General features: G+C 43.3%; 1 protein-coding gene across 3 annotated transcripts in view; it reads right to left on the bottom strand.

Annotated features, from left to right (window-relative positions):
- Nucleotides 1-24874, bottom strand: part of FHOD3 (formin homology 2 domain containing 3) — a 535358-nt gene that overhangs the window by 79890 nt on the left and 430594 nt on the right. For 2 of the 3 annotated variants that reach the window (XM_006889190.1, XM_006889189.1), the window contains 3 exons: nt 24521-24655; nt 20684-20734; nt 15558-15775 (listed from right to left, as the gene is read on the bottom strand). In XM_006889190.1, coding sequence (XP_006889252.1) covers nt 15558-15775; nt 20684-20734; nt 24521-24655 — 404 coding nt within the window. The remainder of the gene's footprint in view (nt 1-15557; nt 15776-20683; nt 20735-24520; nt 24656-24874) is intronic. The other variant, XM_006889191.1, reaches the window with a different exon arrangement.

Genomic DNA, 24874 nt, shown 5'->3' with positions numbered 1-24874 from the left:
GAGAAGGGTGCAACAATGAATGAATGGAATCCCAAAATCTCTGTAGATGTTCATTGAAATGAAAAATAAACAACCTAAATTTAAAAAAAAAGGGTCTGCAGAGATACTTTACTCTTGGTGAACTATTGAGCATGTCATGTGATCAACCAGAATTCTTACAACCTCTTAAAGAGGCAGGCTCTGTTACTACCCAGGGCCAAGAGTACATGGAGATGACCTAGACCCAAGGCCAAGCAAGGCAAAGGTAGGGTGTGCACCCCCAAAGCCTACACCTGTGAGGACCCCCGCAGCACCATCTCGAGGTGGGCTCTGGAGTGAGTGTGACGTACCAGTCCCCACACACCAGGGTCTTCCAAGGAGGCCCACACTTGTCTAGACCCACCCGCATCTATCTGCCAATCCCCTCAGATGGACCAAGGGCACAGCAATCTGCTTGCATCTCTGAGCTGTATGGGGGAAGAAAGGAACTGCAGAAGGACTTGGGCCCAGAGCCCATGCAGCCCTTCTGCCAGTGGTCGATGTGAGTCTGGGACTGAAAGGAGGACATGGCAAGGGCTGCCTGGCAACACAAAAGGCATCCAAACAGGGATCTGTCTTCCTGGACCACATCCTGAGAACGCTGACTGATGGCATCTTGGCAGAGCCAGAATGCACTTAGCAAAGGCCAGAAAAATGTGTTTGGCCAGAACCTGCATTGACCTGATTTAGAGGCTATAAACTAAATTTTAAGGTATAAAATTTAAGCGAAGTATAAGTGAAGAGGGTAAAAAAATCCAAAACTAAAATGCATGGAAGAATAGAGTAACAGCTATTTTATGGAAATGAGAATAATAGAGAGGAAGGCCTCATACTAAGACGACTCTGGAAGACTTCAGAAGGAAGTCCCCAGAAAGCTGGTATTCACCATCCTTCAAGGAAGGATCTATAAATGCAGCCACTAAAAGGAATTTTGTATCCTATAAAAAGCTAGTATGTTGTTTTTGTTGTTGTTATGTTCCATCAAGTCGCCTGCAACTCATAGCAACCCTATGTAAACGCAGCTCTGAACCCTGCGCTGTCCTGAGCCAGTCTCATTAATTCTGACAAACCTAACCCCATTTCCCCCAGTTACTGTACTAATCCATCTCAGTCAATATCTTCCTTTCTTGCACTGTCCCTCCACCCTTCCGAGCAGGGTGTCCTTCTCTAAGGACTGGTCCCTCCTGGCCATGTGCCTAAAGTATGTGAGATGGAGCTTCAAAATCCTAGCTTCCAAGGAGAAACTTGGTTTCACCCTCTCTAAGACAGACCTATTCATTTTCTTGGCAGTCCATGGTATGTTCAAGACTCTCTCCAGCAGCACAACTCAAAGGCATTGATTCTTCTTCTAGCATCCTTAGTCACTGTCCAGCTCTGTGATGCATAGCAAGTAACTGTGAAGACCATGGCCTGGATCAGGCGCATCTTAGTCTCCAAGATGAGATGACTTGCAAAATGATAAACAAAGGGAAAGCTAAGTGTTTTGCTGAGAGAATATTATAGACTGTCCAGTCAGAGGGAGGGAGTGACCAACACCAGCAGGTCACAAAAGGATGAGAGAGGAAGGAGGACGGCATGTGAGGACATCCGCCTGTTAGGCTCTGCTCTGACTCAAGTATGCTATGTAGTTACCCTGTCCCTTCAAAAGTCCTGTGCCAGCATCTCATCTAGTCCTGAAAAATCACTCTAATCAATAGGACTGACTTGGCCATAAACTCAAACTCATTGCCACTGAGTTGGAACCCAGTCATAGCTGACCCTCCACTGAGTGTGTTAAGAATCAACTGCACCGGAAGCAACTGCTCATCCTCCTCCTGTGGAGCCATGGGGGGATCTGAACCACCAGGGAGGGTTTGCAGTGCAACTCCCTATGAACTAGGCCACCGAAGCGCCTTACCTTGTGTCAAGTGCCTTCAGTAGAAGTAATACCTTCCATACACCAGTGCTGCCCTAGAAACTAGGCTCAGCCCACTCACACTCCTAGAACGCCATTCTCATAGTAACAATGTGAAGCAAAGGTCAACGTTCCCAAAAAGGGAGATGAGGAAACATATTCAGGGAGGTTAAGAGATTTGTTGAGAATACACAGGAGACTAGACAGTGCTGGTCCAGGCCCATCATTCTCCACTCCACTCTTGGCAATCTGCTCTCTACAGGGATTATCCCTACATTGGCATTCTCTGTGACTGTGAGATGGGTTCAGTAGCTGAGAAATACCAGCAAAGGCTATAAAGTAGGGAGAGAGAGAGAGACTAGGGCGTTTCTAACCTTTTTCCCTTCAAGTGAAGACACCACAGTTTGGCACAGACTGGCAGGCCACGGCTTCTGCCCTGTTGATGCCCTCAGTGCTCATCCAATCTCAGCCAATTCTCCAAGTTTCTTCTGGACTAGAGGTGGAAACCAATTACAGCTCCTTGTTGCTTCTGCTTTTTTGCTAGTGCCTAACTCTGCTTCACTTCCGCAGTACTTTCATGGGACAGCTTCATTTGTTGTGAACTGCTTCTGACTGGGCCTCACTGATGAACAGAGCTAATGTCAGCAGAGCTGAGATCAGAACCTGGTTGGTTTAACTGAAGCACCTGTGCTGTGCGCCAGACACCACAGAGTGTGATGGGTGTCTTACACCACAAAAAAGAGGTACATAATAATTCCTGGGGTGGTGAAGTGGAGGAATTACACAGGGTACAAACAAGATCCACTTCTGCTTTATCAATGTACCTCACAGCTAAGTCCAGAGCGTCCAACTGCAATTTCTTTTCTTGCAATTTTGCTTTGAAGAGATACACTGCTGGTAGAAAGATCTTTACTTAATAAGTTGTTGGGTGGCTTCAACTGATTCCAATCTGTGATGGTGTCTCGATGACTTTGCCAGGACTTGGCTTTCCAGCTGATCTTATGAAACCAGGGCTGGGCCAGCCAGTTCTATAATAGTTGCTCCAAACTGTGTAGATTCCAGAGACCTCCCCAGTTCAGAGCTAATAACTAACACCATCCGCCCGCTCAACTTGTGGCTTAATCACATAAATGTGGAAAAGGTCCCAAGAGACAAAGCTCACAACTCTGAAAATTCTTTCGACTTTGTCTTTGGTGTTGCGCCAGTTTTTGCTAAGCTGTTCCCTCAGATTTACCCTAGAGCTGGATTTCTCAACCTCAGTAATATGGATACTTTGAGTCAGAGAATTCTTTGTTATAGGCGGGTCGTTCATGTATTGTAGGATGTTTAGCAGCATCCCTGACCTTGACCCAATAGTCACCTGTAGGATCTCCTACTCCATTTGCATCGTGAGATGCTACCAATGTCCTTATGTAGCTGTTAGATGCCATCAAGTTGATACATCTCATAGCAACACTATGAACAACAGATCTGAACCCTGCCCTATCCTGTGCCATCCTTATCCTCTCTGGGACACATGAGCTCAGTGCTGCAGTCACTGTGTCAATTAATCTCTATGAGGGTCTTCCTCATTTTTGCTGACCCTCTATCTTTCAAAGCATAATGTCCCTCTCCAAGGAACAGCCTCTCTTAGCAACATGTCCAAAGTATGTGTAGGTAAGCAAAATTACTCCTGGATGAGATACACTATTCTTGTTTTTCTTCTTCTTTTTTAAAAATTTATTGTTAATTTCAATGAAAATTTACAGAGACTTTGGGTTTCCATTCATTCGTTGTTGCACTTTTCTCCCCTCCCAACCATGCCCCCCAGTACACTACCCTCTTAGAAAAGTAAAAGAAAAATTCTTTCATTGTTTTACAAACCCCCTCCCAAAGTTCATTACAATGGGCCAAGTCTACTAAGAATCACAAAAGAAACACTTTCCCCCACCAACAAAATACTGATTCATCACTAATGTATATGCCTTCAAAATTAAGCCCAGCTTTGTCCTCAAACTTCAGAGCTAGATTTTCCAAACAGATTGTGGCCTAAGCCATCTGCTAAGACGAAAACCACACATACTTAAAATGACCTGCAATAATCTCTTTGGAAAATGCCACTTTATAGATCCCATACCAATCCTCCATGTTTCCAACAATCAAGGTTTTCATTAATTGTCAATGGAACTCCATAAAAAGTCCTAGACATGTGTTCACGGGACATAGTACATCCAAATACAAATGCTTAAATTATCAAATCCCATTTGATTTTGGTGTCCACACTACAAGAAAAAACATTACAAGAAAATAAAAGTAGACTCCTATTCCTCATCTCATGCTAATAATTCAGAGACATACACTGGAGGTGCATGTTGGTGAAAGTAAATTATAAGCATCACTCATATGTTAATTGCTGCGTGTTCCCTTTTATCCCCAAGAGTAAACATCAGATTGAGTTTACTTGACTAAACATGTATTTGACATAATTCTACCGTGTTATCATACAGGACAAACAAGTTAGCTTCAAATTCAATTAATTATTCTAAGACTTATCAGTATATAAATTCTATTTAGCAATAAACAAAAAAGAAAGATAATTTAGTATTATTGCTGCCTTGACTTTTCTGCATTCACTTCTGATCATCATCATCTCCAGTCCAAACCATATGACTCCAAGTGCTGAGGCAAGTTTTGAAAGTTTTCTCTGAACTTGCTTAAATCTCTTCTAAAGACAGAGTAGAGTAGTTCTTGCCTTGGTTAGAACAGGATCAGACAAGGCTGACTTCACTATTCACAGGCCCTTCTGTGCCTAGGAAGGCTACTAGGTGTTGTTGTATACCATAGAGCTGAAACGGACCTATAGCGGACCCTTCAGAGGGAGTTAATCGCACAGGAGGACATCACTCATCCTTTTCCCACTGAACAGCTGTTAAGACTTGAATCACGTGCCTATGGGATTGCAACACAGCTTCTTACAACTAGGCCACCAGAGTTCCCTAAGGCTGCCAGAGCTCCAGGATTAATCTGATGCCTATTATCTTGCAACAGAAAATAGGAAGATAAGTTTTCATTAAGGCTGAAGATAGTGTCTACTTCCAAATTGCCAATCCATTATAATAGGAATTCTAGCTCCGCTCAGGTCACAGAAGCATCAATGGCTTCCAAGAATAATAAGAAAACTTATTCTTTTAGAAAAGATACACTAACATTAAAACTGAGATTCCTAAATGATAACACCTGACAAATAAACTGACTGACCTTGAGTTTTGGTGAGTTCATTCTTTTCCAGGCTAAGGGAAAAAAGGCTAATCTGGTATTGTTAGCTGATACTGAAACTGTGGTTTCTGTATACTGACACGTCTGCTTCTTTCTATATCATTTTACGTGTTCATTCTTTCTTTCATAAAATATTTACAAATTGCATATTCTGTTCCAGGCCTTGGGGTATAATCAAGGTGAATACAGGGCATACTGAAATGGGACCAGATCAAGGATGGGTAGAGGCTGTGACTAAGGCAATGAGGAGGGAGATAAAGGCCCAGGGCTGACTTGAGAGATAAGGGGGCAAAACAACCAGCTAGTGACTGAGCGGATGTTGGGGGTGAACAGTGAAGGAAGAGCAGAGCTTAAATGACTGGTCTAAAATAGACGGTCAAAACCAGATGAGAACTAGAAGGGTTTATAGGGTGACACATCTATCTGAATGTCTCTCAACCCATCAGATTTCCTAGATATCCAGTCTTTGATTGTTGTTGTTGTTGTTGTTATGTGCCGTCATTTGTGATATGTACAACAGCTATGAACCCTGCTCTATCCTGTGCCAACGTTATTGTCTCTGACACACCTACCGTCCATTACCCCAGTCACGGAATCAGTCCACCTCAGTGAGGGTCCTCCTCTCCTGTGCTGTCCCTATAACCTCCCAAGCATGCTGTCCCTCTTCAAGAACTGAAGAGTTGAAGCAACTGAATGTTGCTTCCTTGCAAATTCCCAAAGTATGTCACACAAAGTTTCTGAATCCTTGCCTCCAAAAATCAGCTTTGTCTTTTCTAGAGATGTTAAAAAGGTTAGGTACATATACTGGACTCAAAAAGGCCAAGACTGGAGATACAGTCTCAGCAGTTATCATTGCATGAGAACACATCTCAACTCGTCAAGTCAGAACCAACTCACAGCTGACCCACCACCATTGGGTGTCCAGACTGCAAACTGCTTCTTTTTCTCCCATAGTGGGTTCATACCAACAAAGAAGCACTGTCTTTGGGCTCTTGGTGCAACTCCCTACAGAGTAGACATGAGTAGCTAAAAATCACAAGTATGGACACTAGGGCCCAGGAAAGAGGAGATGACATGGAAAGAGACGGGAGCTAGGGAATCTTCGAAAAACTCAACAATTAGGGGTCAGGTTAAAAAAAAAATCAATAATAAAATGTAAACAAAATTATGAAAGTGAGAGGAAACAATAAGAAATGCAGACAGGACAGGAGTCTGGGGATTCTCTTGAGCATGCAGAGAGGTTCAGAGCTGCTAGCTCTACAAGGTCAATAAACAGTTACAGAACCTCCCACATATCTGATCAAGGCCATTTTCTCAGCAGAAGTTCCAGCTTCAAGGAGTTCCAACAATGCATGTTTTCAGAAGAGGCATAAAAAAAGGACCTCTAGGGCCACTGAACCCAGAGGGTCACGTGAGAAAGGACTGGAGAGCCCATGTATAATAAAGATACTAGAAGGATATTAAGTCAGGGCGTGCAGATTAGGTAGTTAGAAGGAGCTAGAGGATCATGCTGCTGTGCTCTTTCTGGGTCAGTCACTGACTCTAGAAATTCAACACACCACACTAGTTGGGGTATCTTCATTGTTCCTATATGCAGAGGCCACCTGACTAAGGTAGGAAGGATTCACCTGAGACTCACACCTGGGATGAGAGCTCTTGATAGATAGATCACCCAGCGAATAATGCAGAGTTCTGTCTATCTCTCTGGATTCAGAAAAGCTTGTTCACTCCCACTATATGATCTAGACCGGGTCTTGAACCTCCAGAAACTCTTTCTTTGTATCAAAACAGAGCAAATAAGCTAACCGCTGTTGAAAACTTGGTCACTGTAATAGTGGACACTTTTTAGGATGGAAATATGATACTAAACGTTCATAAAAATGACTATGATGCTGAAAAACAATTCTTCATGGGTCTCTCACATTTCTATGGTCTTGCAAGTAGATGTACTGAAAGTATTTATTCTGGAGTATTGATCTAAGAATGTTTGCATAGCAAAATACCTAAGAAGACAAAGAAATTGTCTTCCTCCACAGAAAAGGAATGGTTTATTGTGTAGCATAAAGAAGAGAATGTATCTCTCCCAAGGATAAAAGGAAAGCATTCTTACTGAACATTATAAAAGATTCCACTTCACTAGACTCGAGATTCCTCTCCTTGGGCTCCCTGCACTGTGTGTGTACAGGTACCACTGGATTTCTATTCACATCATCTTCGGAGAACTGGATTTTTATAAAATAGCCCCAGTACTAATAATCTGGCTACTACTGTTGCTGTGATAAAATCCTTTGTCTCTGTCCCAGGATGCTTGTGTCTTTTCTTGGTGAATTGTGACAGGCTAATTTATGAGTTGGGAGTTCAAGTGGCTTTGTGGGTATGTAGTTGGAATCCACTAGCTGTTCTGAGAGAGGAAGATGGGAAATCCGCTTCCTCTGAAAACCCTCTGGAGGGTCAGCTATGGGTCGATTCCAACTCGCCAGCACTCAACAGTAACTCATGAGTAGGGTCAAGCCTCATAGCTTTCATAGCCCTTGGCCTCTGAGGGCTGTTTAGGAAAACATCACGTTGATTATATAATGCCCACCTTTTACAACTGTTCCAACGTCAGTCTGTGTCCTGAATTTATTTAGGGTTTTGTGGCAAGAAGCTGCGCTGAAATCTCGAAGGCATGTGGTTCGGTTCCACCAGCTGCTCTGTGGGAGAAGGATGAGCAGTCTCCCTCTGGGCAATTAACTGCCTCTGAAAACCTGCCGGAGGGTCAGCTATGAGTCAGTTCCAACGCAATGGAACACGACATGTTGTGTACTTTCCTAAGGATTGAAGACTGCTTAATGCGATCTTAAAATGTGGTAAAGGAAAACACAATGCAGGTAACTGCAATTTCCTATGTGAAGGGTGTGGGAGATTTGCCTTTTTTCATTTTTAGAGACAAAGAATAGCAAGAAAGAATAACTTAGTGGTTTCCAAAGGCTCTCAAACAGTCCCACAGCAGGTGTTACAGGCAAAACCTTGGCCTTAGGCTGTGTCTCTGAAAGATTCTGTCTACTTGACCAAATGGCATTAGGTAGTGGCAGTAAGGTGAATCATGGGGCGGTGGGGCCGTTCTGAGTTACAGAACCACAAGGAATTTAAAATCCTGCCAGTTCACGAAGTGCCGGACTGAGGGTGTCCAAGGGCTGTATGCAAGGAAACCAGCATGCATTAGGCCGATGACTGACAATATTCCATTGCTACTGTGCCAGCTGGAAACAGGATCCCAGATCCCTGCCTTGTGGGTTAGGTAGCCTAGGAGACCACCTCCACCTGAAGGAGTCTCTGAATGTTAAGACAACAAAGGTGGGGAAGACTGGTAACAATGATGGCAGTCTCGATGATGAAAGTCATGAAGGTTAGGTGAAACTATCGCTCATTTGAATGAACTGATCATTTCATAATATAGCTCTATTTCTAGACTTCACTTCCAGAGTTGAGGCTCAGAATGCCAGAGAAGTAACAATGCTTGTCAGTACTCAAATATGGAAGAGAAAATCCCAGTGCACCATGTCAACACTTTAAATACCGTGAGGTGAACGCTTCCAAGTAGGTTATATTTTACACCTTTTACTTATATATTTTATAAATACATTTCTATTTCATGTATGTATTTTATTACCACATATTGCTGTTGTGCTGAGTTGGAACCAACCACAGCTGACCTTCTGGCAGGTTTTCAGAGGCAGTTAACTGCACAGCAGGAGACAGAGCAGCTGGTGGATTCGAACTATATACCTTTGGAATCACTACACAGCTTCTTACCTCTAGAGCTCTCTTTATTACCACATAAGTCATATTTTATGCCTTCTGGGACAAGCAATGAGATGTTTGGGAATACTTGGAAATCTAATTACAGAAAACAAAATCACTGTTGGAAATTTCCCAATGCTCCTCTAAAGAATTATTTCGGTGTGCATTAGGAATGTAGTGCTAGGCAGAAGCAATGAGTCTGTAGTTACCTAACTTGGGAGGGACTGGAGAGCATTATGCTGAGTGAACTAGCTCATTCCCACAAGGGCAAATATTGTATAAAACCATTATTGTAGAATGAGTATAAGCAGCCAAGGTGGGAGGGGGAGGGTGGAAGAAGAGGGATGAGGATGTGCAGGGGGGAGGATTAATCACGGGGTTGTACAATGTGATGAGGGAGGGAGGGAAATTGGAAGAATCTGTTCTGGAAATAATGTATTCAAATTTTGTAAACAAACTAGTTTGATAATAATGAAAAAAAAAAGAATGCAGTGCTAAATTCAAGAAAAGGAACCTGGCCTATGTACATGTAAGTATGGACAGGCTAGTGGGCAAAAGCTAACAAGAAGCCCCCTTTTAAAATATTTTTTACTTGTAAGCTCTTAACAGAAGATCTGTTCTTTGAGAAAGGTCATTCTCACTACCTAGTCTCAGGAAGGGCTCATATGTCAAAATGGAAGCAAAGACAGAATACATCGGCAGCCCACCATGTAGACAGCTCAAACTTAGGACTCTTGAAAAGCCCACTGCCAACGTCCAGTTTTCCAAAGAGATTGTCTCACTTTATTTGGGTGACATTAGCTACCGGCAGCTGACATCTATTATGGTAACAGTTTCTTTATATGTTCATTTCACTTTGTTGTTGTTGTTGTTGTTGTTGTTGTTATTGTTGTTATAAACTGCAGTTCAGTCGTAGGCGACTCATAGTGACCCTATGAATATGAAAGTCCTGGACACCTGTATAACTATCATCCTCTCTCCAGGTTCATAGGGTTTTCAGAGGCAAGCTATTATGGAAGTGGATGCCACTCCTGCTTCCAAGTTTGTTTTAACAGGGGAGCTGCACCAAACACTGTCCACCATGGGTAGCCGTTCTCACATTTGACTCATCAGTGTCACAGTGTTCGGCTTCACAGCAACCACAAGTTGCCTCTGTACAGCATGTGGCTATACCAGGGTTACACGACCTAAAAGAATGTTTCACCAAAAACAATTAAAGGCAGGCCTGAGGGCCACGGATTAGAGTTATCCACCTTTGAGACATGTCAAAATTTGGGATCAATTCCATTTGTTACAGAGTAGAACCTCTCTGCAGGTTTTCTTGGCCATAATCTTGACAGAAGCAGATCTCTGATAGTGCTTGTGGTGCTGCTGGATGGATTTGTCCTGCCAATCTTTAGGTTACTCCTAATATCATTAACATCAGAAAGCTGGACAATGACTAGGAATGATAGAAGGAGAAGTGATGCCTTTGAGCTGTGGTGCGGGAGAAGAGGACTGAATCAGGGTCTGCTAGGAGAACAAACAGGTTCATCCTGGAGAGGGTGAAGGTAGGCTGCTCCTTGGAGGCAAGGATTCTGAAGCTTCGTCTGATATACTTTGGACATGTTGAAAGGAGGGACTAGTCCTTGGAGAGGGACATCATGTTTGGGAGGGTGGAGGGATAGTGCAATAGTGCAAGAGAGGAAGACCCTTGATGAGATGAATTGACACAGTGACTGGGGTAACGGGGGTAGGTGTGTCAGAGGCAATAAGGTTGGCTCAGGACAGAGCAGGGCTCAAAGCTGCTGTACATGGGGTCGCTATGAGTCACAGGTGACTTGACGGTGCATAACAGCAAAAACATTTTTATCAATTTGAAACTGACTCATAGCTGACTCTTTAGTGGGGGTTTAGAGGCTATAAATTGCACACTGACAAAGCCCATCTTCCTCCTGCAAAGCCACTGGTGGATTCAAACTGCCAGACAGACATGGCGTTTGCGTTAGCAGCTCAGTTTCCTATGGGCTATGCTGCCACAGTTCCCGTTTAGATTTGCAGTTACTGAAGGACATGATCTACATATAGCTATGCATATAAAAGCACTGTATATTTCCTCTCAATTAGTGAGAATAACTTATTTGTTTCTAGATTCATCTGGGTGTGTTTTTTTTGTACATTCAATGATTTATTCACTACAAATACCTTTTTTAAAAACACAGAAACAATGCCTTTACACATGGATCTTACCAGATGGATTGCATAGGAATCAGACTGACTACATCTGTGGAAGAAATCAGTGGAGAAGTTCAGTAACAACAATCAAAATGAGGTCAGGTAATTACTGTGGAACAGACCATCAATTACTCATAATCACATTCAAAGAGAGGCTAAAGAAAATGAAAACAAGCCCAGGAAGACTAAAATATGATATTTGGGAGGTTAAATAAAATTTTTCTTTTATACTGAATTGTTGTTTGGATTTGTATTTTGTGTTTTTTTTTTAAATAACAGGAACAGGCTTCTTAGATTGGATTCTGATGAACATCACCAGGAGGTAGAGAAAGAAGTCCAATGTAATGGGTGAAGAGAGGCCCATCTATGTTACTTAAACCCTAGACTGATTATCTCTACTAATGAGAGCGTAGTGCAAATGAGAACACACAGATATTATAGGTTTTTGCACAAATAATTTTCTCCCACATATAATGCACACCTGCAACCTTATAAATCACACAAGAAAGAAGCATGTGAGGGTGTTGCCTGGTTTGCAAAAAAGTGTAAAATGCATGCACTATTTTGCATAAACATACAGGATGCTTGTTTCCCACTTGGGTCTAAGAGTTTCAAACAGAAGAAAACTCCCCTGATCATCACCGCTGAGACCATGCAGCACTGGGACAGACATCTGTTGCGAGCCACAAGACGGCCAGATGGAAAACGAATTCAAGCACACACTGACTTGATGGTGGGGGTAGTGGCATCATTTACACAAAAGTTACAGCAGATTTTAGCTGAGAAGGTTTTTGGCTGAAAGATCTGACTAGATGACATATAATGTTGTTGGTATTTTACCATCAGCCCTTCCTTCTTTCAAAATACATTTTGCAAGAGAAAGGAAATGCAGTTTCTAATGTTTTCATGTCTTGTGCTTTAAAAAAAACTTCCCAGAATCTGAGTAAGGAATTTTAATAAAAGAACACATGAACTGACCTTTACTTCTGAGGTATACGGAATTCAATAGCTGGTATTAGTTTGTTCCTTTTTAAGGAATAGAATTCTTGGTCATAAGCTGCAAATTCTGCAGATTTGGGGGAGAGAACAAGCTAGTGGCACGGCCAGTGTGGTGCTATGATTCCATGACAAATGGCTGGAATGGGAAGGAGAAGGCTGAATTCTACTCTCAATGCTGCCTCTGCAACATTTTCAACAATTTTTCCAGTGTCCCTGAAATTCAGTAAAATACAGGCAATAACGTTTACCCTGTTTCCTTTTTACTCAGATGCATGGCCAGGGATTAAATAGGAGCTTTTTTTGGGGGGGGGGGCGGAGGGGAGGAGGGCAGGGAGTCAAAGCATTAAAAAAAATAGGCATATTATTGTTATATGAATCCATAAGGATAAAGAGTGAAAAAGTAAGTTACTCCCTGGCACATTTGGACTATATAATGTCAGGTATTTGGGGCAGAGCAGACATCTGGATGTGTGATTATATATTTTTTTAAAATTCTTCCTCCAGATGTTGGGACATTATAACTGGTTGGGAAAATCACAAACTTACAGTGAACATTTGAAATGGGACCTGGTAGAAGGACTAGGTTATTAGTTAGAAGCTAGCAGAATGTTTCAAAGAAAACTAGCATGGTAGGATGAGGAAAACCTCTCTAACTTTATAACGGGATGGCAAAGCTGTTCGTATCAGGAAGAAGATTGGGAAATTCTTTCAAGACCATTTTCTCAGAGCATTTCTGGGTTTGTATTGAGAATTTCCAAAATGAACCCTGGTGGTTCACAGGGTGAAGCATTTGGCCGCTAACCAGAAGTGTGGTTGGACCCTCCCAGTGGCTCTGTGGGAAAACCACCCAAGGACCTGCTTCTGTGTTGATTGTTGTTATTGTTGCTGTTCAGTGCCGTCGAGTTGCAGTCAACTCACAGCGACCCTATGAAGGAGAGTCCTCAACGCTTGGGTGTCTGTCACCCTCTCTCCAGGTTCATAGGGTTTCCAGGGGCAAGCTATTACAGAAGTGGGTGCCATTCCTCCTTCCAAGCTTGTTTTAATCGGGGAGCTCCACCCCACTCTCTATCTGCACTGAGTAACCAACCATTAACACATTTGACACATCAGTGTCACAGTGTTCAGCCTCACAGCAACCACAAGTGACCACAGTATGGCAACTCCTGTGATGATTACAGCCAAGCAAATCTTACGGGGCAGTTCCCCTCTGTCACACTGGACCACGACCAGCCAGAAGAGACTCAAACAATAACATAATTTCCAGTGCTTTACTTTAGTCACTTCTCACAGTGGACTACATGTGGGATTACTAAATGAAAGGTCAATGGTTCAAACCCACCAGCTAGTCAGTAGAGGAGCAGTCTTCTCCCACAGAGATTTATAGCCTCAGAGGCCTGATGGAGGGTAGCTAGTAGTCAAAATCAACCCTCCAGCAGAAGATTACTGGGACAAGGAGATCATAATAACATATAACTGTCAGCTCTTTCAGCTTTAAAGAGTTACTAGTTAATTTTTTTGCAGTAAAGAGCAAAGAACTTTGCTATTTTATTAATTTGTGTTTGTGTATATCAAGCCCAGTAGCCCGCCCTTTTTCAGCTACCGCTATCAGTTACTGAGTGGTGTCAGTTAAATATTCTCTCAGTCTCTATGAATCCCCTTTCTGAAGGAAAAAATATTTGCTATTTATCTACAGGACAGAGTGCGGAAATAACTTTGCTATTTCTCCAACAATATATTGTATGTACACAGAGAATTATTTTTTTGTGTTGTTATTGAAGTTTAAAATACTGTCTTTTTAGTTGCCTAGAATAACTTGAAGTTCAACTGCAATTTAGTACTTGAAGGACTGTCTGTTTGCCACAAGTAAACGTCAAGTAGATGAAAATATTAAGAAAAACAATAATTTCAGATGCTGACAATTCCCTCTCTGCTTGGAGCGATTCTGGACTTCACAGTTCAGGCCATTATTTAATAAGCTGCTGGAAGTATACCTCTTAGAGTTAAGTGTCCCAAGATTAGGTTCTGAACCTCCAATTTTCAGGGGTAGATTTTTTTCACTTGGGTCTAGAAGTACCATGACTTAGATAACTAAGAATGTTGAGTGGTACCAAACTCATTGCTGACTCTCTAGTGGGTTTTCAGAGGTTATAAACTGCCCATTTTTCCTCCTTGGAGCAGATGGTGGATTCAAACCACCTGTCTTTAGGTTGACAGTGCAACCACTTCTCCACTAAGCCAGCAGAGATCCTAATGATTTGGATGCAGCAATGATATAAGGCAAGGTCTGGAAGCACACAGGTCTTCGAGAGGACTCTATTTCCCCAATTCTGAGAGAGTCTCAGTTCTTTAAGCCTGACAATTACTCATCCAGGACTGAGCCGTCTGCTGGGCATAATCTTCCATGGCTCAGAGAACAGGAGTGAGTGGACGGATGGAAAGCTGTAGTGGAGCCAGCCTGCTGTTCCTGCGGAATGAGCCTGGGGCTCAGAGAGCCAAAGAAGAATTGGACAGACACTATCGTTCCATTACATCCAGTTCTGCTGAGGTCATTGAGTCCCCCCTTGTTTAAATTAAACTTTACACCATATTTAGTCAACAATGTTAGAGTTAAAAGTTTACTGTCTCTGTTTTCCTCCACTGGCTAAGTTTATATCAGGCTGCAAGCCATAATACTCGATTAAACCATATCCTGTGCTCAAGAATCATACCCTGTGTTAGTCTGAAAGAAAACGAACTCACATTGCATAGAGCAATCAGGCAGCAAGCTGATATACACAGCTGAACTTGACAATGTGGTTTTTCTACAGATAAAGAATTTCTCCCGGAAGAGTGTGTGTGTATGTAACACACACACACACACACACACACACACTCTCTCTCTCTCTCTCTCTCTCTCTCTCAAATACCAGTGTCAGTAATATTTCCTTGATAAAAATTTTTCTTCTTCAATATTTATCTTCTCTTTTTACTAGGTCAACAATTTTCCTTCCTTGCTTCAATTAGCTTTATTCTCCATCAGTAGAATTTAAACCACACTGACAATTCCTATGGTAGTAACATTAAAAAAAATGACTGTATTGAGCAGTTTCACGTATCTACACGATGCAGTTCTAAATTGATGCCCTAAGATTTAGAATTGAATGTCAAAGTTAAGTCCTATTCTCGACATTCTCCTTTATTAATAGTCATAAAAGGATAACATGCATAAATAACTTTGTACAAATGTCTCTAAAGACATCTAAATTCCTTAGCATGCCACCCAAGCTACAATATTCCCTAAATGTACCCTTCATTGTGGCTTTAGCATTAGTTTGCACATAGGAATCATTATTGTATCATACAGACGCCTGTCTAATGTCAATCCACTGCTTTCCCCTCTCTTCTCTGCACTCACCTTGCGGATGCTGAGGGGATCCTGGCGAGGAGGAGGATGGTACTGTGAGAGCCTCTTGTGCATCGAGAGATGAAGGGCTGTGGCTCAGAGAGGCAGGAGAAGCAGGGGCTGCTGGCGAGGTCAGGTCCAAGGAGAGGTCAGCTCTCCCCCGGCTAGCACTCCGGCTCCTCTGTTCCTTCTCATGTGCCTCGGCTGCCAACTGCTCCAAGTATTTGTATCTGAAAGTTAAATTCCAAAGGGTTTCCGTAAAAAGAAAGAGGAGCCTGTGGCTGATGCTTGTTTATGGATGAAACACCTGCAGAGTGAGCCGGGTTCCTGATGCACCCAGCACAGCACCGAGCTGACTGGAGGGCTAGCCTGCCAAAAACCACCCAGCCAAGTCAAGATGCTGCTGATTAAAAAACCCGCACCATTCATAACCACGCTGGCTGGGGGCACTGGCAGCATCACCAGGTCCCCGGGCCCTGGGTCACTGCTGCAGGACCTTATGTCGCTCTTGGGGGAGACATTTGTACAGATATGCAAAAGAGCAAAAATGACCATCAAATAGACGTGGTAGAGAGGGATGAGGGCCAACTGCTCCTGGAGCTCACAGCTGTGCAGAGGGAGGGTGTCTCGGTGCGCCAGTGAGGAACAATGCCCTCCCCTCTGAATTGCTGAACCTGCTTCAATGCTAACAGCAATGCAACTGGAATGTACTTTGTTCTCTCGGTGTCGACCATGGAAACTTTTTTATATTCGCAAATATTTCTGAGTCGGACTCAGACATCCAATAGCTTGGGCCTGACGTCACGTATAGTTTATTCATCAAAGTCAGTTTAAAAAGAACAAAGATACATCTGTTTTGCATTTCAGGCAGGCAGAACCCACTAACTGTTTATTAAGACCAGCTACCAATCATATTCCTCTCAGTGCGCTTTATAGATCGGACCAAAATAACTTTGAAATATGTGCCTCTTCCAGATGTCTGCTAATTTTACCCGCCATTATTTGCTCGGAAATAAATTTATGAATTCAGCTGGAGCAGGTTTCTGGCTATTCTGCCCGCAAATGAACTCTGAGACAACTTCCTGGAGCCCCTCACTCGGCATCCGCTCCCAGCCCTCCTCCATCAGTAGAACTGGTGCCCCTTCTCTCAGATAAGAAAGGCAGGGCCTGCACTGAAGACAGTTGAGCACGCATTTTTCTCTTCCACTTTTGAGTGGGCTCTGTTTCCTCACATCTGTAATTCCCGCCCCTTCCCCCTGCCTTCCAAAGGCAGTCTGTCCTGCAGGCCAAGTCTGCCTGTGCATCTCCCCCAGCGCAGCCTGCCTTGACCACCACAGCTGGAAGTGATCTTGGCCTTGCCTCTGAACTCATGTTGAATATGTAGTCCATTCAGCTCAGATGGCATTTTACATTTACCGCCTGGCATATTTAGTCATCTTTTCACATGTGCATGTCTGGTTCCAACAAGCAGATAATGGGATTTTTGAGAGCGGGAAGATTAGCATCCTTTTGTTCTCTCCCTCTGTGCCTTGTCTCTGTCGGTGGGCAGAGAGCAAGCTGGGCATGCAGGGAGGACCTGCAGAGGCCAACCTGCAGGCCTGGACACCAGCAGGACAAATGTACCTGACTGCATCTTGAGGAGTGATGAAAATGTGTGGTGGCTCTGAACACACAAACATGGAGGCTTGGCCACGCAGAACAGCTGCCTCACAGTTCCGATGTAAAGCTACATTCAGAAAGAAAATTCCGAAATCCTTGGCTTTACTTGGGTCATGGGAGCAGAGAGGTCAGTCCTGGAAAAGGACACTATAGTTGGAAAAGCAGAGAATCAGAAAAGGAGATGAAGGCCCTCAGCTAGATGAACTGTCAACACAGCGGCTGCAATCATGGGCTTAAGCAGCGATTGTGAGGACGGTGCCGGACACTGCACAGAGGTCACTGTGAGTTAGTTACAGCTGACTCGCTGGGACCTAACGGTGACAACAGCAGGCTTTCTTTGTTACTGTCACTGCTCAAAAGGTAGGAGAGGCAGCAAAAGGAATATGTTTCTGAACTTCATTCAGGTCAACAAGGAAAAAACCATGTGACCACTGAAATGAGAGCCTTGGGGAGGAGAAGGTGATTCTAAGGGGAATGGCCACCAGGACAAGTCAGGGCCTCAACAGGAGGCACATGGTGAATGGAGGAGCAGCAAGTCTGAGGCCAGAAATGCTTGACACTCGGGCGCACGTGGTGAGCACAGGAATTCCCACACAGGGCCCGAGCCTTTTGTGACAGTAGAAGGAGACAAGAAATCAGTATTGCAACAAAATCAGAAAGTCCAGGAGGGTGGGAGCAAAGCCCCCTCAAAAAGACTCAGGCCAGGAGGGCGGCCCATTTGTGACCTTAATTTTCACTGATCCAGCCCTGGACCTGGCCCCTTCCCAGTTAGCAAGCAATACTGGCTATTAGGGGCAGGCGAGCAGCCAAAGGGTTCACCTCAACTATCTGGAGGATTCCAGGGTTTGCCCTTGCCGAGTCTGGGCAGATACAGCTCAAGGATAATGACTCACTGTCCCTGTACATGATTTGTTCTCATGGACACCGTCACTGAGAAACGATGATACATGAGGACAGTCAAGGGTTTGTCCAGAATCATCCCAAGGAGGAAAGATATTTATGTTGTAGACAAAAAGTGGCAGGGGCATGGAGGCACAACCGGCTGACTCTTCTGAAAAAGCCTCATCAGTGTCTGCCTGAAATGAACTGGAGTGTGGAGCGTGGCCAAGCAGGTATGGGAAATCCTTGTCATCTGATGGTGAGAGTTTAACAGCTTCACTACCCTCTTCAGTCTGTGAATCTCCACAGTACTTAGGGAGGAAAGGGGACCTCAGAGTATCACCCTATGTGCTACAAGTACTTAAGGGCTTCGGTCTCGAACTAGGGAGTCCGTGCGTCAATGGTATGACTATCACACAGCCTGCAATTTACAGACCCCAACAGAGCCTCCCAAATGCAATGCACTAAACTTTCTGTTTAAATACTATTTCCCAAGGAAAGACTTTTTACTTTTGTGGGCTTCAGCAAAATATTCCCACATATCCTACTTCAGCCCATTTCATTTGTTTATTCATTCACCTTTCACTTATTTGTTGAACAGTTGTTGAGAGCCTTACCATGTGCTAAGAAGTGCACTAGGCACCAGAGATATGATAATAAACAAGAATAAATCCCATACTCGTGGTACTCACAGTTCAGTGGGAGAGATAGGCAAATAAACCACTGGATGAACTGAAGCATGCACGGAGGCATGGGTGGAGGGCTGGTGCTGGGGTCAGGGGATGGATACGCGGGCTCAGCCTCCCCATGGGCCCTGTAAAAGCCCTGCTTGACTGCAGGCAGAATTAGCTTCAACTAAACCTACTTATTGGTGACCTCTTCTTGCCACCATCCTATTCACCTTTACCCAAACTTGGTGCCCCCTAACTTGAACTGTTTTCCGACCTTTTAAGTAAGTCTCAGAATCATCTTTTGTTTCACTGGAACTTTTAGGCTTAGTGTCCTAAATCGTAGTCTAGGCCCAACTCTCCCCATGCACTCTGTTCCCATTAGCCATGTTTTTCAAATGGCATCTGTTCTTTATGGCCTGCAATCTTCTGAAAACCAGAACATCAAAAATGAACCCAGAGTTGGGCTTGGGCTAGGATTCTGGCAATTATGGCTAAAAGAAAAGGCATCAATAAGCAAGGTTAAGTTATGCCACGTTTACCTGATCACCCCCTCTTCACATTTCTCCACCCGATGTGGATCTCTTTCCTATCTGCTTTCCTCCAATAGGAGATTAAATTAACTAAACCACAATACATACTTGTATGGTCATTATGCCTTAAAACAGTAATTGAACACAGGCAATTTCTACTCTTCCCTGTCTCAGAATGTCCTATTTATTTACTTAATGTTGTCTAAAAAATTAGCGCAATTTCACTTTTTATTGGCACAGGCAGAGATTGAGAAATTCTCACCAGGCTCCCATATTAAAGTCATCCTTTTCATCTCTCCATGCAATTACCCCATCTGGTGGTAGAGGAAGCAACTTCAGGCTGTATGGTGCTTGGCAAAATGGGGGTTTTTTTTTACCATTTTATTTCCAAATGGTTTTGTTTGCCCATCTTCATTTATCCTGCAACGAGTTTACTAAGAGTACTTCCTATTGGAATTCAAAACATACTTCTATTGAAACTGATGGTCTGGCTTATGGCTTGAATATTTTAAATAAAACGGTCATTAGCTCGGTGGCCACTGGGAATAGTCCACTGGGACTCATGCTGCTAAACCAAAGGCCATGTCTCTGGCATTTCAAATCCACCAGCTGTTCCACAGGAGGAATACAAACATCTTTCTGTGCCATTTTCATCCTTCTGCAAATCCTCTGGAGGGTCAGCTGTGAGTTGGTTCTAACTCAACAGAAATGACCTTGACTATGACTGGTCAGTATTGATGAATTTGTTCCATACTCTTTTCCTGAGCATTTATCATATCCTAAACATTGTAGTGAGTACTGGGGATTCCAAGGAAGAGCAGGCATGGTTTCGTCCATCAGGGAATTGAGTACAGAGCAGGGGACAGGAGGGTAAGTGAAGAGCAGTCTCAGGCGTGCTTGGCACCCACTGGTGTCCAGAGCAGGGTGTACACTCAAGTGGTTTTGGAAAGAAAGCAGAACATTGGACGCATGCAGCATTAGAACGTCTAACCAAGTCTTGGGAATGGTAGTGGTGGTGTATTTTAAAAACACATGATAAAGGGCCGGTGATCTCCCACCCTCCCCCGAAGTGATTAAGTCAGTTTATGAACACCCCATGGATCGACAATGGTGTGCACGGGGTCACCACACGTTGGGGGCTGACTACACAGCAGTTAACAGCAACATGCTCACATGAAGAATAGCTCTGGAGGCTCAAACTCACACGTCACAGCACAAAGTCATTTAGTGATAAACTCTTATTTCCCTGGAAAATTCAAATAACTTGCATATACTCTGCAAAATGCCAATTACCAAGGTCATGGGTTTCAATCAGCATAGTCTCCTCTGGATGCAGGGTTAAGAATGTAAAAGTCCCTGCATGCTTGGGTAAGAGAGAGGCAGAGAATGGTATACAAACCTTTCTTCTCTTGCTTGTCTTTGCTCTTCCCTTTTGTCTAAATACTCCCGGCTAATGGAAATATGCAGAGGAAACAAAAGAGGAAAGGAAAATAATATAATTAGATGCTCAGCAAATGGCCAAGAAATGATAAACAGTAAAGAATCAAAGTCTGCTATTGCTCCAGGAATGGGAAGCGGGTGAAAGCGAATTTTAAAAATCAAGGTTAAAGCATGTATTTTAAAATAACAAATAAATGAAAAATGCACCCTTCCAGTTCTTAGTTTGTGTGCAACTGGAGTTCTTGCTTTGTGCATTCACTTCTGTTCACACCCAGAAGATTCACAACTTTGTCCAATTTTAACGTTTTACTTTTCTGTTAGTGCTGCCTGGCTTATATGTTGAATCTGAGAGTTAAGATTTTATTCTGCTGGATAACTCACATCACAGTTTTCTATCATAATGTAGTTTAACTTTTCTGTCCTTTGCTGCACTGATGCTTGCATATAAAGAGGTAGTAAATTAGAGAAAAGCAAGTTAGGAGAGGGGGAAAAGAAACAAAAAGAATCAGAGAAATTCTAGTTTATAAACATGATATCTCCATCACTTTCCATTTGAGAACCAGTTTCACGTGACCCAGGAAGCTAAAGGCTGGAAGCATCTCTGAATCCTGACTACCATACCCTATGGCATTTGAAACACTGATGGTGAAGCTTCTTTCAGTTTTACATCAACACATAAACCACCACAGTATGAAAAACTGACCAGAGGTGAATCACAAATTTAAACCCAGGGAACGGCTGGTAAAAGGCTGGTCATTTGAGAAATTCCAAGACTGTGTCACTTCGAACAAGTTACTTACACTTTCCATGCCTCAGTTTTCTCGTTTATAAAAGAGGGGTAATATCAGGACCTACCTCAAGGAGGTAGTAAAAATACCATATGAAAAAATGCTTAAAAACACGTCTAGCAGGAAGTAGCTAAGAGAATACGCCATCCCCTTTTCCTTATGACTCAGGGTGAAGTCTCTCTCAGGGAGGAGTGATAGGGAATGGCAAAGGACACACTGACAAAGAAGATTAATCAGAACTGGCTTTGACAAGCACTGTGGCATTTGGACAAGAACAAACCGGGGAGGAGGGTAGAGAGAATAGTGCAACAATGAATGAATGGAAACCCAAAATCTCTGTAAATGTTTATGAAAATTAATAAAATATAATTATAGAAAAAAAAACACGCCTAGCACATCGTTAAGTCCTATCATGACGGCAGGTTTCACCAGATGTGTCACAAGGGCAGGTTTTATTTTGATTCCCAACTTGCCCCCTGTCCCCTGATTCGTGGTTATTACATGATGATGTACTTGCACATGTTGTTGTTCTTAAGTGCCATCGAGTCATAAGCGACTCTATGAATGAAAGTCCTGGACACCTGTATAACTTTCGTACTCTCTCCAGGTTCATAGGGTTTTCGGAGGCAAGCTATTTATTAAAGTGGATGTCACTCCTGCTTCCAAGCTTGTTTCACTCGGGGAGTGCCACCAAACACTGTCCACCATGGGTAACCAACCATTCTTGCATTTGACTCACCAGTGTTCAGCTTCACAGCAACCATGAGTTACCACTTGCAGGTAATGGTTTATGACAAGTCTTCTCTCTAGTATATTAACACTCTGAGTTTCCTTATGCAGTAACTGACTGACTCATTTCCCATTACTTTCAATTATTTAAAAACTGTAACTGACCGTGTATGTACCTGATCTTCAGAACTGTGCTATGAATTACTGAGTTTGGACAGGCAGGCAGTTGTTCACATGGAGGCTAGAATCTAGCTGATGTTACTGAGAGAGGTCACTAAATTATGAGGGTCCTTCAGGCAAAATGCGAGGGCTGCAAAGAACAAATGCGACCTACTTGTTGACATTGAGTAGAAACCTGACCATTAGTGGTCTTAAGTTGTTGGGTCCTGTTGGGTCAGAAATGACTCATAGCTGACCCTCCATTGTGTTTTCAGAAGCACTAGACTGCATGGAAGGAGGTTGTGGAGCAACTGGTGGGTTCGAACCACATGCCTTTAGGCTGACAACAAAACTCCTTATAGGACAGTAAAACTGTTCAGAAAGGTTTCCAGGGCAATAATCTCCATGGAAACAGGCTGGAATCTCTCTATGGAAGGAGAGGATGGTGAGTCCCAAGGACCCCACCTTCTCAGAACTGGGATCCTGTTTTAAGATTTTAAAGCAAAGCAAAACAAACACCACCACCACAAAATAACTTGAGATGTGTAATTTTCCACGTATCAGATTCTCTAATGCCGTAATGGTGGTAAAATAAGCAAATCTTTCAGAAAACCACAAAATCAAGCAGGCTTTAATCCGCTCCTGTGTTTTGCAAATTGGTCTTCATGAGCTCTGGTGGCCTAGTGGGTAAAGAGCTGTGCTGCCAACCCAAAGGCAGAGAGTTGGAATCCACCAGCTGCTCTGAAGGTGGATTCTTCTCTCTGATTTTGTAGCCTCTGAAAACCCACTGGAGGGTCAGCTATGAGTCTGGTTCTGACCAGATGACCCAGAACAAAAAGTGACACCTTCTAAAACCAACTCATAAAATATCACAGCTCAAAGGGAATGATGTTAGTTTACTTTATGTAGCCAATGATCTCGGTCTTATAAAGCTAATTTTCACCCACATCGTTGGTGTATTAGTTTTCTTGTAGAAATTATTTACTGTTTAAGCAACTTTATAACTCTGTTCATATTTTGACCATTTCTATAGTAATATATACACTTCTTAGCTGGTAGAAATTACCGGACCTCTAAATCTGCATTGACAATACTTTCCACTCGCTGTAGATTTAAACAGGCATGATCAATGGAAATACTGTATGGCAAACAAATTGAACTGACCACTGCTAGGTGTCAGAATTGACTCTGACAGCTTTGGGTTTGGTATTTTCAGCAACAGGATATAAAGAGGGGAGAGAAATGAACAGAAGAAAGCTGTAGAAGCCAGAGGAGGGACCACTGGAAGATGAAGGAGGAGGGGACGGTGAAAAGAGGGAAAGGCCAAGCAAAGATGTGGAGAAGGAAGCAGGATGCAGGAAAGAAAGGAATGAGATGGATTAAAGAGACTTAGTGAGTGTTTTGAGCTCCATAAAGCATAGCACAGTGGGAAGCAAGGGGACTGAAGAGGAAGGAGGCTGACTTGGTCTTCGAGGAACAGGTGAACTGGCCTAAGAAGACAGAGAACACTCAGCAAGTGGAAGTTGGCCTGATGTATGGAACCTAGAAAGGGCCATCATCTGGAGCACATTCCTAGAGGTGGACAGAAACCAAGGGGCTCAGGGTAATGGACTGGCAGTGAGCAACACGAAGACCTCCCCCCACACATCCTCTTAAGACGAGATATTATTAAAAATAAAAATGAAGACTGCTACAGTGAACAGGAAGTGAACCAGAGAAATGAGAAAGGCCTTTTCTTTCATGCATCTGATGGAACATGAATAAAACATGAGAAGCTTTAGTGGGAAATGGCAAATTAAGTTAGGACAATTAAGCCCTCTGTCCTCAGGAAGGCCTGGGTAAGCTCATTTGAGATCCTGATGGAGCAAAGAATACACAAGTCACTAATTGTGTTTGGCTGGCTGTCCAAGTTTCCGGCCTTATGGGTAGAGGGAGAAAGGTCACAGCCACCAGATCAAGATTATTACAGGTGTGGCTTGCCCTTTCTGGAAAGATGCAGATCAGGTTTAAAGCGAGACATAGCTTCCTGACTCTTTAAAACCAGCATCAATCATACACAGTTGTTTTTAATTCTCAATTCATTACTCAAACCAGCAAACGAACCTTCAGGTCCATCCTACCTGAACTTGTTCCTTTCTTCCCTTTCTATCCGCTGCAGCCTTTCTTCTCGCTCCTGCCGCCTTCGCTCTCTCTCCGCCGCCAAAGACTCTTGGTGCTGCCTGAAGGAGGACGTGAGAAGACTGCTCGGTGATGACCTGCAGACACAAGGAGTCCATGCTTAGTCTCCTGCCTGGCGATTATAAAGCAGGCAGCAGGCCTCGGTTGACACTAGGGTCTGCCAGTTGCCTAGGGAACACTTGGAAACCGTTATGGACCGTCTCAGGTCTTCTGCTTCAGGGTCTCTGTCTGGGAATGAAGAGAAGTAAACCACTTCACATGCTGGAAAAGAATGGTAATGTATATAAAGTACTTTA

The sequence above is a fragment of the Elephantulus edwardii genome, unplaced genomic scaffold, assembly GCF_000299155.1.
Source record: "Elephantulus edwardii isolate Elephantulus edwardi_28Jun2011 unplaced genomic scaffold, EleEdw1.0 scaffold00076, whole genome shotgun sequence".
In the NCBI taxonomy this organism is placed as follows: domain Eukaryota; kingdom Metazoa; phylum Chordata; class Mammalia; order Macroscelidea; family Macroscelididae; genus Elephantulus; species Elephantulus edwardii.
This window is presented reverse-complemented; position numbering and strand designations above follow the sequence as displayed.